The sequence below is a fragment of the Carex rostrata genome, chromosome 30 (assembly GCF_964058835.1).
Source record: "Carex rostrata chromosome 30, lpCarRost1.2, whole genome shotgun sequence".
In the NCBI taxonomy this organism is placed as follows: Eukaryota; Viridiplantae; Streptophyta; class Magnoliopsida; order Poales; family Cyperaceae; genus Carex; species Carex rostrata.
Genome location: NC_135947.1, coordinates 6,037,206 through 6,051,784, shown reverse-complemented (window position 1 = coordinate 6,051,784; position 14,579 = coordinate 6,037,206). Strand labels below are relative to the sequence as shown.

General features: G+C 33.7%; 2 protein-coding genes and 1 pseudogene across 3 annotated transcripts; 1 reads left to right on the top strand and 2 right to left on the bottom strand.

Annotated features, from left to right (window-relative positions):
- Positions 1-4,253: 4,253 nt before the first annotated feature.
- Positions 4,254-8,074, top strand: LOC144547053 (GDSL esterase/lipase At4g18970-like). Its single transcript, XM_078295661.1, has 5 exons — positions 4,254-4,543; positions 5,513-5,637; positions 6,412-6,657; positions 7,083-7,335; positions 7,645-8,074. The coding sequence occupies exons 1-5, from the start codon at positions 4,288-4,290 to the stop codon at positions 7,866-7,868; spliced, it is 1,104 nt and encodes a 367-aa protein (XP_078151787.1). The 5' UTR covers positions 4,254-4,287; the 3' UTR covers positions 7,869-8,074.
- A 1,718-nt stretch (positions 8,075-9,792) lies between these two features.
- HVA22F (HVA22-like protein F) lies at positions 9,793-11,260 on the bottom strand. The gene is made up of 5 exons (XM_078295606.1): positions 11,065-11,260; positions 10,637-10,663; positions 10,408-10,530; positions 10,027-10,273; positions 9,793-9,917 (listed from the first exon to the last, which is right to left on the bottom strand). The coding sequence occupies exons 1-5, from the start codon at positions 11,109-11,111 to the stop codon at positions 9,888-9,890; spliced, it is 474 nt and encodes a 157-aa protein (XP_078151732.1). The 5' UTR covers positions 11,112-11,260; the 3' UTR covers positions 9,793-9,887.
- A 1,615-nt stretch (positions 11,261-12,875) lies between these two features.
- LOC144547049 (oil body-associated protein 2B-like) lies at positions 12,876-14,569 on the bottom strand (annotated as a pseudogene). Its single transcript, XR_013508974.1, has 2 exons — positions 14,066-14,569; positions 12,876-13,488 (listed from the first exon to the last, which is right to left on the bottom strand). The product of XR_013508974.1 is annotated as an oil body-associated protein 2B-like (transcript).
- Positions 14,570-14,579: the final 10 nt, after the last annotated feature.

The window sequence follows — 14,579 nt, the reverse complement described above, 5'->3', positions numbered from 1 at the left end:
ACATTTTAATATGATATCAGAAACAAGAATGCAAAGCATGATATGGAACACGAAAACATTGAAGCATTTTAACCATACTCTTGTTAGTTAACGGTAATATATTTATTTTTTAACGTGACCACATTTTATTTTTTCTTCAACTTGAGCACTTGAAAATCCCAATCATTCCCTGAAGCTTACGTTTGCTCAGACCAATAAACAGTTTAATAAGTCTGTCGTCATATTATTATTTAGACTTTCTCCATTACTGAAACTAAAAGAACTTGTCAGCTTTCTCGGAGAACAATTATTTTGCATAACTGGAATTGTTTTATTATTGCATTTTTCGTTTGGATTATTTTACTTATTTTTAAAAGGAAATGTTAGAGCAAAAAAATAGCTGTCCGTCAGTACTCAGTACTGTTGTGAATCCGATTTAACTGTTCTCTTTATACAATAAGAGAATCTACATCTCCGAAACTCTTGGAGTTTCTAAATAACTGTTAACTAATTTTTAGAAATTTTGTCTCTAAAAGTTTCTAAACCCCCCACATCCCTAAAACTAAAATTTATAGTTTCTTAATTGCCACATCAGCAAATAAATTACATGAGAAAATAATTTCAATAAATTATTTGACCACGTCAGAGTTTATAAACGATTTCTTATTTAGAAACTTTCGAGCAAAGTTACTAAATAAAAAACTCGTATACATCCCTAAAACTGGTTTAAAAACTGCCACATCAGATTAGAAACCCCAGGAGTTTCAGAAATGTAGATGCTCTAAGGATGCAACCTTATATATAGAAGCAAATAAACCATATACTGCATCAAAAGTAAAAATAAAACATATACATATTTAGCAGGTTGCCTTGTAAAAGAGGAATGAAAAATCCACTGCTATTATCTTCCCGTGAACAGTAACCCTGTTATCCCTACTTTTCCGAATCCAATCATTCAATTTTTTTTGGAACGAATCTCAAAGCAACTTTTTTCAAAACTTTTATGTGCACACATTTCAAAATAATTCAATGACTGAATTTGAAAATGCAAAGATAGTAAGAACACTGTTTATGCACGAAAATAATAGCAGATTTTGATCCCATAAAAGAACCATCAACATAAATAAGTCTACTGTGGTCCCATCAAAATTACCTATTATAAAAGACATGGCAGTACTGTGGGGGGGCTGTGGAGAGATGTCTAATCATTTCAATGCAGCAATTAATTGTGCTAGTCACAATGGATGAAAAATTGGTTATTTGGGAAGGAAACATTAATGCAAAAGAAAAGGTTTGGTGGAATACATTATACATAGCTGTATGTATGTACACCCCCTCCATAAAACATGATCTAATACCAGGACACGTGTCATCCAATAGAGGCTAATTAAAATGCCCTTAAACAGGGGGCAATTATTTGTCCCTGTCTAGAATGGTTTGTTTCCTCTGAGAGGCTGATTGATTAAGCTGGGGTATCAATTAATCTCTCTATCTACTATCTAGTGATTTTTGCAGCTAATAGGTTGTTTGATCCACTAAATTTTGGATCTCATGCACTGAGCCTGAGGCACATATATAGAGGTTCATTTAATGCTCCACTAGTGATATATGTTTCTAGTTGGCTCCTGCTAACAAAAATATTTTTATTTAATTGATTGTGATTGATATGATGATTTAATTAACGAGCTAATTACAGATAAATATTATAACAGAGCTGTTTTGGTTTCACGCAGAGCACATACCATATGCAATGTTATTTTAATTCTATAGTATGTGTTTTGTATGAAGTCAAAACTGCTATGTTAAAATCTTTACCCCTAATTACTAGAGGGATTCCAGTTTGCCTTTTTGTTTTCCTAAAATATAAGTGCCCTTCCAGTTTTTTTCTTTGCAATCTAGTGCCCATACAGTTAATCACCTAAAAATGCTTTAATTTTATCAGTTTCGAAAATTGTGTTAAATAAATTATAGTAGTTTTAATAGTGGGGATAAACTTTAGAGGTATATTAAATTTAGTTTGATTTTTGAATTATTTGATTACTGATCAAAAGCTCGTCAAATTAAGTCGTTTAACTTTTATACATAATGTAATGTAGAACAAACGACCTTCGCGCTGATACAGATGTGAGTACAACACAACTATAACACATATATTGTCTAAATGGTTCATTTGCATCAAATATGTCTAAAAGAGACTACAAGTAATCTAAAATTTATTTGTCGGTTATATGTTATGTTTTGTAAAAAATGAAAGGACAAAATATAGAATAACTTAAACCCTCCTTAATATGAATCCATAAAAACATTCGACTCGTCACCTCTGTTCCCGTTCTGTCATGTTTCGTACCCAGAATGTACAGCTTTGGTCCCTTTCTAGATTTTTTGTAAAGGTAATATTCACTTGCTATAAATTTGGTACTTGTGCTCTTATATGTGCAGCTCCTTAGAGCTTCGCCCCAGCCTATAAATTAAATGTTACATGAAATATTTCAATCGTCGCAAGGGGTTAAAGACTGGAGGCCTAACAATCAGTAAAAACATAACAATGTGTGTTTAGTAAGTAAAATGGTTGTAATCTAAATATTTTAAGGTGTTTTAATAATATTATTATTATTATTATGATTATTATGATTATCATCATCATCATCAAACATTAATATTTTTTAAGGTGTTTTATTATTATTATTATTACTATCATTATCATCATCAAACATTAATACATTTTTAATTTATAATTAGAAATAAGTACTCATTTTTTTTCATTTTACTTACGATATGTAAGGAATGCTTAGAGGTTAATGTGGAATTGTGGATAGGATGATTAAGTTTCATTTATCATGATTTCACAGCCACTTTACTCGTGAACATCATTTAAGGTAGCATCTAGCTAGTAGCAACCAGCGAGAACTCAAAATCTAACATATATAAATGAAGCCTTTATTTGGTGAAATAGAAATAGTGGGGACATGGCCGACTCATTTCTCTATGCATAGTAATTGCCATACTGTGGTCACACTGACACATGCTCACATGCTTCGGTTGTTAGCTTTTACCCTCCAGCGCTCAAAATCAAATGGACAGTATATAGGTCATTGAATGTAACTAAATGGTTGCTCTGCTAAAAACTTAAAATTAAGTCACACAGTTATATATATATTTTTCTTTAACAAAAGTACTTAATTAGTCCCCTCGTTAAATTTAGGGTTTACATTTATAACGAAAATCTTGGTAAAATACAACATTCAATGAGATAAACAGGGTAAAAGCTAACAACCAAAGCATGTGTGACAGATGGAGCTAGATTTTCAAGCTAACAACATTCAGTCCTTGCTAACACACACAACAACCAAAGCATGTGTGACAGATGGAGCTAGATTTTCAAGCTAACAACATTCAGTCCTTGCTAACACACACACACGATAACATATGTTATGTTCAAAGATGGGGCTAGATTTTCAAGTTACAAGAATAACACAAGTTGGAGATCAATTATATATTATATTCATGTTGAGTATGAAGATCAATTTTACAGTACACATATTATTTTATTCTAAACTTTATAGAAAATCATGAATAATTAAGCACATAAATTTTGAAAATAAATGAGAATTAATTCACTCTATGTAGATTCACCCAAATTATTTTAGATGTCATCACAACTAGACGGACACATGATAGGACGAGTCCAATATTTTGCATCACCCTACCATTCGAGTTTGAATCCAGACTGTCGGGTTAGAATCCAGTCGGGAAATGCTTTAAAAATCGTGTTAATATATAACAAATGGATCGGATTAATTCAAAGTTTCAAACTCAACATTTGAGATACCTTAAGGTGATATGAATTCTGATAGCACCCGGCCTCTAAAATGCATTGATGCATCGATCAATACATCCGGATCCAATCCGATCCGATCCGAATCCAATCCGCTCCGATCCGAATCCTATTTATAATCAAAAGTATCAAATGGTAAGAACTTAGAACTTAGAACTTAGAACAGATAACTGATGAGCCAAACAGCCACTCTGCCACAAAGCATGGTGCTAACTAAACCCAAAAGACATGCACCATACTAGAGAATTAAATGCACCCAAAATGAAATCAAACTACACCCAACCGCCTCCTACCCAACCAAAATAAATCAACCCCAAAAATAAAAATAAAACCAAGGTGCATGCAAGTTAACGCGCAAAATTAAAACTAGCAATAAAAATTGGCAATAATTTCCATTGACCAAGTCTACATTCCTGGTTCTTTAAATACCTCAGACCTCTCCCTTTCTCTCCACATTCACTGAAACATCAAAAATGGCTTCTTCAAGGAGAGAACTCTTGCCTAGAGTGTGTTGGGTTCTTTTCCTAGCTCTAGCTCTATTCTCGGGTCCAGTTTGGTCCGAGCCACAAGTGCCATGTTACTTCATTTTTGGTGATTCACTTGTCGATAATGGCAATAACAACGACATGGCATCGCTAGCACGTGCAAACTACCCGCCTTACGGCATCGACTTCCCTGGTGGAGCTTCCGGAAGGTTCACTAATGGACTCACCACTGTCGATGTTATCGGTAAGTTTTTACTGCCAACAGATAAAAAAACTTCTTCGGCTTCAAAATTAATTTATCATTTTTTTTCAAATAAGATACATTAATTTGTTTATTAATGAAATGTATCAGACCAATGGTACAAAATCAGGTTTAGAAAAGGATAGATATATCCTCCCTTTTTTTTGTTTGCATTGTTAATAAACTATGAATATATGTTGTTATGTACTCAATTAATTATAAGTTAGTCACTTTCCGTAGCTTTCTGGGCCTATTTATAACCTTTTTGAGTTTAATAAGGAAACTTATTTGTCATCCCATACAATGATTTGACACTATTATAATGGCGATGGGATAGGTATATATGATAAGATTATATTTTCGTTTAACGAACTTTTTGACAAAGACATATTAATATTAATGTATGAAGTGTTAGTACTAGGTTACCCAATAATGCCATGGGCTTCAAAAATCAGCTAGTTTTTTTTTCCTTCACTATGCTATTTATTCCATCAATAATTAAATTTATAGGGAATTTTATGCATTATCCAGGTGAAAAAATTAATTAACATTTGCTGTAAGTCATTAAATGGTGTAAATCTGATCCATACATTTTAAATTAGACAGACAACTAGGGATGATGCCTACGGCATCATTAATAACCAAATACAACTCTCATTTAATACATGCTGCATGAGAGCATGGAAGGTAGGTTTAAAATTTAATGCTCATATAAAGTTGGTTTTAGAGTTTTAATTCTCATTTTATGCTAAATAATAAATATTAAATGCCCATCCATCCAGTCTAGGGTTTCAAAAAGGGTAATGATTTTAACAGAGCAGTTTTGGCTTCTTACAAAACAGCGCTGCATGAAGTCAAAACTGTGCTCTGTTAAAATATTTGCTCTATCAAAAATGAAATTAACTTGATCATTTTATATGGAGCTCCTATAACAATAATTTCTTTCCTTTTTTTTTTTTTTTACACAAACAGCGAAGCTCCTTGGATTTGACAATTACATCCCACCATATGCAAGTACAAACGGTGATCAGCTTCTCACGGGCGTCAACTTCGCTTCAGCTGCTGCTGGAATCAGAGAAGAAACCGGTCAACAACTGGTACGCTCAATTTGAAGTTTTCAACTTTACATTAATTAAAGAGGTGAACAGTTAACTGAGTAAAACTGGTAATTTATTGCGAGCACATGCTTTTCGGTATCCTCATCAATTAATCGCTGAAAACTGAAAAGTATCAGGCTATCAGCACTGTGTCACTTGCGTACACAGACCAACCAAATATCGCACTTTATTATTTGATAATTTAACATGTATAAATTAGAAAAATGAACTAAGAAAACTGAATTATTTTTTTTCAAAACTAGAAGGTTCTCCGTCATTATTTTTTATTCACAAATAATGTTATGACACTGGTTTCTACATAATACAAAGTTATTGGATTCGAAATGTTTTTAATTTGATATTTGCATGCATGCTTATTTTTTCTTTCTTTCACTTCTTTTCACTTCATCAGACAGAAAATGGTGCCCAATATCCCTAGCTAGGGAAAATTCTAAAAAAGACAAATGGTCCTAATGATCGGTATGAAGGCCATGCATGTTACTACGTAAAAGTAAACAAAAAGCAAAGATGAACATAGAAAATCGACCTTTGTACAAGGCTTACCGCTTACCTACTAACATTTTCTTGTTGCAACATTTATTATGATTTAAGCCAGAACCTACACAGTTGTACACTTGTACTATTCATATATTCCTTAATTTTATTTATGTCTCTTTCAATTTATTTATTGCCAACCTCTAGTAAAGAACAAAAGTAAGTCTTAAAATTTTGAACTAATTAAGGTTATAATTTTTTTTCTGCTGTAATTAACAGGGTCCAAGGATACCATTCAGTGGTCAGGTCCGAAATTACCAAACAGCGGTTCAACAAATGGTTAGCATTTTAGGAGATGAGGATAGCGCAGCGGATTATCTTAGCAAATGCATCTTCTCAGTTGGGATGGGATCCAACGACTACCTAAATAATTACTTCATGCCCATGTTTTACAACTCCGGTACCCGGTACACTCCTGAGCAGTACGCCGATGATCTCATCCAACGGTACACAACTTTTGTTAGGGTAAGTTTTTAATCCTTTATAAGTTAAGAATAAGGCTATGGTATACGTATTATGCATAGCACATATTGATCCATACTACAGAGCACGGACTAATATCTCAATTTTCAAAGCTCAAACAATCAATTTAAACCATTCAATATGATATCCATATTGAAATGTAATTAATCAAATTTTATAGCTTTTAGAAAGGTAGAAAAACACTTGATCTAACTATTCTAGACCAGTCAAAGGAAGTGATTTTAGAAAGGTAAAAAATGTAAAATTTAAACTATTTCGACTTTGAAAACAAAAATATTAGTTTGTAGTACAGACCAATCCACATTATGTATAGTACCATAGCCACATTCACAAGTAAATTATTTGAGAAGTTGCAATTAATAAACAAGGTTACCAAAAGTAATAAAAGATGCAACCATTTTATGTAGAGTCTATACGAGAACGGTGCGCGGAAGGTGGCCCTGATCGGAGTAGGCCAAGTCGGGTGCAGCCCAAACGAGCTGGCTCAGCGTAGCTCAGATGGTGTCACATGCGTTGCAAACATCGACAGTGCGATTCAAATCTTCAATAACAAGTTGATCGGTCTAGTGGACCAGTTTAACACACTGCCAGGAGCACACTTTACGTACATTAATGCCTACCATATCTTTGAAGATATTGCGAGGGACCCACAATCAATGGGTAGGTTTCCTTGATTTAATGCTCTTTACCAGTTGCCTTTACTCTTCTGTCTCGGGCTTTTTATTTTTGGCGCCAATTGGTATTTCGTATTTTCTGTTGTGATCCATGTGTGCTTCCAGATTTGTTACAGTACATCATCCCATGCTTTTAATGAATCCATATCCTCTCAGGTGACTTAATATTTTGTTTAGATCCTGACGGTCCGGACCTAAAAGGAAATATTTTGTTACCTTAGGTGATATGAATTCTGTTTTTAATTGTGCCTTAATAAATTTGTGGGCTAAAATATTTATTTGGTATTGGTTTCAGGATTAACTGTCGTAAATAAAGGCTGTTGCGGAGTAGGAAGGAACAATGGCCAGTACACTTGCCTCCCGTACCAAGTACCGTGCCAAAACCGGGATCAATACCTCTTCTGGGATGCATTCCACCCCTCAGAGGCGGCCAACATAATCATCGGCAAAAGATCGTACCAAGCTCAGTCCGACCGAGACTCGTATCCGATGGACATTCGGACACTTGCTCAGATTTAAATTGTAATGCAATGTATTAAATCCCTTTGATCGATCGAAGCGAACTTAATTCTTTTTTATAGATACAATAGTGACTTGACATGTATCGTGTGTGTAGTATTAAGCATGCATTTGATAAATGTATGTGGTGTTCTTTTGAAGGTGTGAACATATGTCTGTGTGGAACTTGTGCTTTCATTTATTAGATTGTACGAGTTTGAATAAGATAATTTGTGTGCATCTTTTACTCTCTCTGTTTTTTTTACCATTTCGGGTGACGGGTGAGGTGGCGGCATTTTTTTTTTACAATATGATTTATGATTTAATTTGAAAAAATGTCCATCTATAATCTAGAATTTTTTTTATAAACCATAATTAGATAAAAGATTTTTATGAAACAACATGATTACCTTTTTTTTTTTTACAAAAATCATAAGAGCCGAAATGAAATTTAGTTCTTTTTTTTTGGGGGGGAACCGAATTGTCATTTCGGTCCTAGCCGTTTTTACATATTTCGAGAAAAAAATACGTTAAAAAGTTGTAAAAATACCTGTGACTAAATTGTCATTTCAATTTTAAAAAAAAAATTCGGGACCAAAGTGGCATTTCGATTCTTATGATTTTTGTGAAAATAAATAAATAATCATATTGGTTTCATAAAAATGGTTTTTCTAATTATGGTTTATAAAAAAAAGTTCTATAATTAATCTACCGTCAGAAAAGCTCAACAATCTATGTAACTGAAATAATCACATTAAAGTCTAGATCTCAGAAACAATAAACTGTTGATACAGGAGTTGTCTCAAATTTTACTCTGGACACAGATGAATGTGTATCCTCTGCATTAACTCAAAAGAGAATCTGAATCTCAAGCGTCTTATCTGTTTTAAGATTCGTGCAGATTAGATCCGCACTATGTTATAGACTTATAGGTAGGTGCCGAATTAACTCTGTTTGAAATCAGACGGTTGACATTAACTCAAAACATTCCATTTTGAGTTAATGCAGAGGATACGAATTCCACTGAGACGGGACCAAAGAGGACTCCAATTTAAAAATGATGAAACTTTACTTCTCATGCTTAAAGGACCATTGGTGTAAATGCTCTTTCTTTGTTTTTTTATTCTTATTTTTTTATACTTTAATATTGTTTGTTATTACACTTTTAAGAGTTGATTAATTAGACATGCAATGCAATGTAGGAAGGCAATGGAATAGTATCCTCTGCGGAGTCGTTTCGTGCGGAGCTGTGCAGAGCTTTTAATCTGGTCCATTCGTTTCGGATCGGACGGAACAGATCAGATCTTATCCGAATTGAAAAAAAAATTCTCAAAATTTGTGAAGCTTTTAATTTAGTCCGTTTGATCCGAAACAAACGGACAAGATTAAAAGCTCCACACAGTTCCGCACGGAACGACTCCGCAGAGAATATGCTTCCGGAAGGCAATAGGCTCCCTGATATAGTGCAGTTTGGGTCCAATAGGCATCGGAGGTCATTTAAGATCGGACCCAAATTTGCTTGCAATGAACATCAGACAGCTTCAATGTCTATCCGATTCAAATTTGCTTGCAATGAACATCGGTACCAAACTTTTCTCCCTGATATATGGCACTTGATTTGAAAGGCAGACTAATTTTGGGCCTGCTTGGTTTATTAGGAGTTCAGCCCAAGAGGAATATATAGTATACTATAGAGATAAATAATTATGCTTGTTTTCTGACATAGGCCCAGTGGGCTATGGGTATTATCTCTTATTTACTCTATTAGTTTAGGTGATAAAATGAACAGTTGTGTTTTTGCAAGTAGAAAAACTACCTTTATATGTCAATCTCAATTGTAAAAACACAAACTCAAAGCTTATAAACAGACTCTCCCGATTCCAGATTTGGCTAAAATACATGACTCCATGTTTTCTATCCCCCTCACCCCCTCTCCACACACACACACACACACAAGCACACCCCAACCTTCTTTTTTTTTCCCAAGATCCCAACCAAGTAAACCAATGTCCTTCAACAATTCTTCTGAGATATAAGTTATCAGCTTGAACGCCTTGCTTCCCTCTCAGCCTGCACAAGACATTACAACATATTCATAATTAATATGCATATTCAATACTGTCATCCTGAAATGCTTCAAAATCATATAAAGGTCAAAGGTTTTTGTTATTGTTGTTACCGCTTGGATGACTCTATCAAAAGCATCAGGGCCGTGACTCTCGATATATCTCTCAACTGCCTTCCTTGCATCCAGACTCATCATTTGCATTGCCGTTCTTTGCCTTTCTGAGTAAACTGAGTTCACGTGGCCACCGATCTTAACATATCTTCTCACATGATTTTCATATAAGTACGCGGCCCCATTAAATACCGGCAACACCAACCAGCAGCAAAACAATAGTTTCATGATATGCCAAAGAGGAAACCTGTTAGATGGCAATAGACAAATGTAAATTAATTGTTCAGAAAAACAGTAATTGAACTTGTAATTTGCTCATAAAGGTTATTAATCTAAATTATCAGACAGAAGTTTCTTTGCGGTAGATGTTGAAAAGTATACCATCTTAGAACATTCCAGAAGGTGAGCTCGAAAATAGTGATAAAGGAATGAATCACCCAATATGTAAGCCATTGCTGATCATCCACTGAAGATGGACTCTCAATTGCACGAACCGATGCATATCTGATTATGAAAATATTGATTTAATTTACAACATATATAATGAAAGATCAAATTACAATTTATCGGTACCAAAAATTATTAGAAGACTCAAGAAAGATCAACTTACAGTGGATAGATTAGAGTCACCCCCGGACTGGCGCACCAACATGTACATAATGGAAAGTTAACATTAGTTTTAAATACCAAATTATCATACAATAGTGTAATACATCAGAAAAGAGAGAAAATTTAATTTCATTCAATAATTATACTACTAATGAATTTATTATAAATAGCAAATTTCTATTCACAAAAGCCTTTATATTCTAGTAATTAAGGAGTCTTTCTTAAAAGGAAAAGTTTTGACTCGGTGTTATTTTGATGAACTTGGAAGAAGGTTTGAAATAAAGACAAACTAAAATCTTCAAATTTGAAAGCACTCTAGGTATGCAGAAATTTGTAGTCATTTCATTCAACCTAATCTTAATTACATTCAAGTAAAAAGTCAAAAAAGAAAAAAAAAGATACATTCGAAGCAAGTTGTAATTATCTTACCCAACAAGACCATGTAAATTTTTTACCAAGGTTGCGAGAAAACCCATGATTTATTTGTCAACACTAGGACTCCCTTTGGATGCTCTGAAATTCCTTCTCTCTCAATCTGAAGAATGTACAGAAACAGAGAAATGAGATGAATAAAATTTATGGCAAATTGCTCAATTTTTAAAGCAGATATGTTGCATATCCTAGCAGAATAATTGAAGGAAAGCATTCTTGGATATGCTACTAAAAGCCTTCTTTTCTTGACCCAACGAACAAGGAAAGAGGGAATATATGAAAAGTTTGCAAAAGGATTTGCATTACGTACGGCAGTTACAGGAATAAACAAATTCACCACCTTTAACATGTCCCCAATATGATACCTTAACAGCTTACTTGATTACCTAACCTGAGAAAAAAAAAAGAAATCATAGTAAAATGAAGACTAATTAATGTTGGGTTACCTGCCAACTGTTCAGATTCTTCCCCTGCTCTGAAGACAAGTAGACAACAAAAGCAGTTTCTATACTGCTTCGTATCTTCAAACAAAGGTGCTAAGGGAATTATGCGTTAAAAAAGCTTGGTTTTAACCTGTGTTTCTACGGAACAATCTGACAATTAAAGATTTTATTCCAAATTAGAATAGGAAAGTTAGGACCACTAAAAAGAAACATATTAATTCTTTCCAATCCTCACGTTTTTATATCAGAACTGTGGAATCTCATGGGATCATATGGATACTCTGCCAAAATTTTGAGGTAAACTTGACCAAATTGATATTAAAATTGACATTTATTTTTAATTGAAGTGTCAATGATATAAAATATAGTGAAACTTTATGTACAATTACATTTTTTTTCTTTTTAAAATTCATAATATCTCATATTTGTCCTTCTAAATTTTAAAAATTCACAAAATTTATTCAATTTATTATTTTTATGATATCTTTTATTATCCTTTTCATTAAAAAATTTAAACTATGTAACATATATAATTAATTGTTCGTAAAAATAAATAATTTATTTTCCTCTCTGACATATATCTAAATGTATATAAATATCAATTTGCATGCATTATAAGTAAAGAAATTAATTATTTCTTTTCAGTTTTCACAAACAACTTAACTAAAAACTGAATATTTATCTCAAATATAATACATATATTTTGTAATTAAATCTTTTTTTTAAAATAAGCTTTCATCAAAAATAGAAAAATTAAAAATTTCAGAACGAAAAATACGTAAATCCAAAAATTTAAAGGATATACATCAGATTTTTCCCTTTGATTAAATCTGTAATTTAAGCTCAGTTGATTGGTGTTATGGTTATGTAATAAATGTTATCAACGAAATTTGAGTACAATGGAGAAATTTTCAAAGAGTCAAATTAATTATAGAATTGGAGTGTTTTTAAGTTCACAAAGTTACTTTGTGAACTCAACTCTATAATTTTTTGGATTGATTTTAAATAACAAATTTAAACTGTTAAAATTCATCTAAAATTATTTTAGAAGTAATGCATTTACATACAAAAAATTTAATTTTCAAACTAATTTATATAGAGTGAAATGCTAAAAAAATTCAAAAAATAAATACATTAAAATTAATTTATAAACCATTTAATTTTGAACACTTAACTTTATACTAAATTAATTCCAAAATTTAAAATTATAATACATTTGACTTACAAGTAAATAGATTTCAACAGCTTCAATTCTCCGTTTTTTGTCGCTTGGATTCCCCATTTTTTTTTTCCATAGATTTCAGATTTGCATTCACAAAGTAGCCAACTTAAGAAATAATGATCTAAATAACGAATTCATCAACAGATCAGCAAATAATCAAGCCAAATTATATTGTCTCTTTTTCGTTAAAACACAAAAGGGAACAATTGATCTTATTCTCAGCGTAAAGCTTATAGTTTACATTCGCCTCACATTTATAATTCAAATCAATGCACCAGTGCCTTTCATCTCCACCTGCACCACATCAATTGCAAACCCTTTTCCATGCTGCTTCCAGCAATCTGCATTGGGATTAATCCACTCTGGTTCATGCTTCCAGTAATCTGTATTGGGATTAATCCACTCTGGTTCATCCATCTCAACCCTGCTTTCCTTCACATCTCCGGCCGAGACCCCATACCTCAAGTCTCGCTTTTACCAATTTGGGATTAACACGTGCTATGTCCACTGCCTGCGGCGACATCATAAGGGACGGTGCACCGAGTGGGAGCTGATCTCCACGGTCGACTTGCCAGGTGCACTAGAACTTGCCATATGTCTTAGTTAGGGACTTGTGTTCCGGGTCTTGAAGTAACTCGGGCATGCCTTGTAGAGTCCATAGACCCGTCTTGATTTCATAGGCATGTGAGTGCCATAGCTTTTGTTCCTCGGGCAGTAGGGGTTCAAAGATGTTGTCTGATACAATATACTCGATGCCTGCCATGCCAACAAGGATGAACACTAGCCAATCGAGTGTGTTAATTGAGTCAAGGAAATTGAAGTTCATCTAGGTTATTTTGAAATTAATATAGTAATATATCAGTTTCACACATTCATTTTGCTTTTGCCATCAGTTATTGTTTGTGGATAAACAAAAACCAGGGGACAAAATGGTTCAATGCTTTGTTTGTCCTTCATAGAGGATTAATGCTCTCTAGATTTGGGGATAAAAGTAATTTTCCTGAGGACAGGCATACACTTATGCAAAATCAATTTTTTATCAACTCGTGATAAATCTTATTTAATTATGAGCACAAAACCCATTGTTCAATACCCACAGAAGGCCCAGACAAATCACAAACGAAACACTAAAAATGCTACAATTTGTACAATTAGACTTTTGTACGCTCCATGCCTAATAAAATCAGGAGGCAATTCCAAATTCCCAACTTAACCATCATATGGCCTTAAATTGTTAAAAAAAAATAAAAAAATAAAAAGAAAAAAACCAGTAACCTAAAACTGTGTGCTTTTTTCGAAAGAACTACAACAGCACTTTAGAAAAATTGCTCACCTATCAGACGGGCAGAGGGTTTATCCGAGTCATAAACGGCACATTGAAGGCAATCCTGGTTGACCCGTTGAATTAAGTGATGGGTCTCAATCTGACGGCTGAGATCGTGCCCGTACAGCGCAAAGGTTCAAGCATGCATGTTCATCTGCTTCACGGGCTTCACCGACTGTAACATCTGAGCACCAGTATCAACAAGCTTCGAACCAAGAGTTCTCGCCTTCCCAGGCAGTGTGGGCCCCGGTCCAATCATCGGAGTGGAGCCTGGTTTCTCATCACTTGAAGCCATAGATTTCTTGAAGAAATTATTTCCCTATTTCATTGTGTTTCTTTCGACTCCCAAGAACTATGTCATCTGGCAACAGAGGAAGGTGTACACGTGGTACTTCAGACACGTGATTTTCGGTCACGTGGAGTATCGCATGCATGAGATGTTTTAGCCTTTTGACTTCGTTGAAACAAAATGACACCATTTGACCAGAACACCAATCTCATGGGCCTTTAGTGCCTAGAAAAG

Excerpts from the sequence above, each read along its gene's own strand:
- LOC144547053 (XM_078295661.1), top strand. The coding sequence starts at position 4,288 with ATGGCTTCTTCAAGGAGAGAACTCTTGCCTAGAGTGTGTTGGGTTCTT. Across the intron at positions 6,658-7,082 it reads GGTACACAACTTTTGTTAGG|AGTCTATACGAGAACGGTGC; the intron begins GTAAGTTTTTAA and ends CATTTTATGTAG. Across the intron at positions 7,336-7,644 it reads GAGGGACCCACAATCAATGG|GATTAACTGTCGTAAATAAA; the intron begins GTAGGTTTCCTT and ends TATTGGTTTCAG.
- HVA22F (XM_078295606.1), bottom strand. The coding sequence starts at position 11,111 with ATGGGTTTTCTCGCAACCTTGGTAAAAAATTTACATGGTCTTGTTGG. Across the intron at positions 10,531-10,636 it reads GTGACTCTAATCTATCCACT|ATATGCATCGGTTCGTGCAA; the intron begins GTAAGTTGATCT and ends TTTCATAATCAG. Across the intron at positions 10,274-10,407 it reads TTCTGGAATGTTCTAAGATG|GTTTCCTCTTTGGCATATCA; the intron begins GTATACTTTTCA and ends GCCATCTAACAG.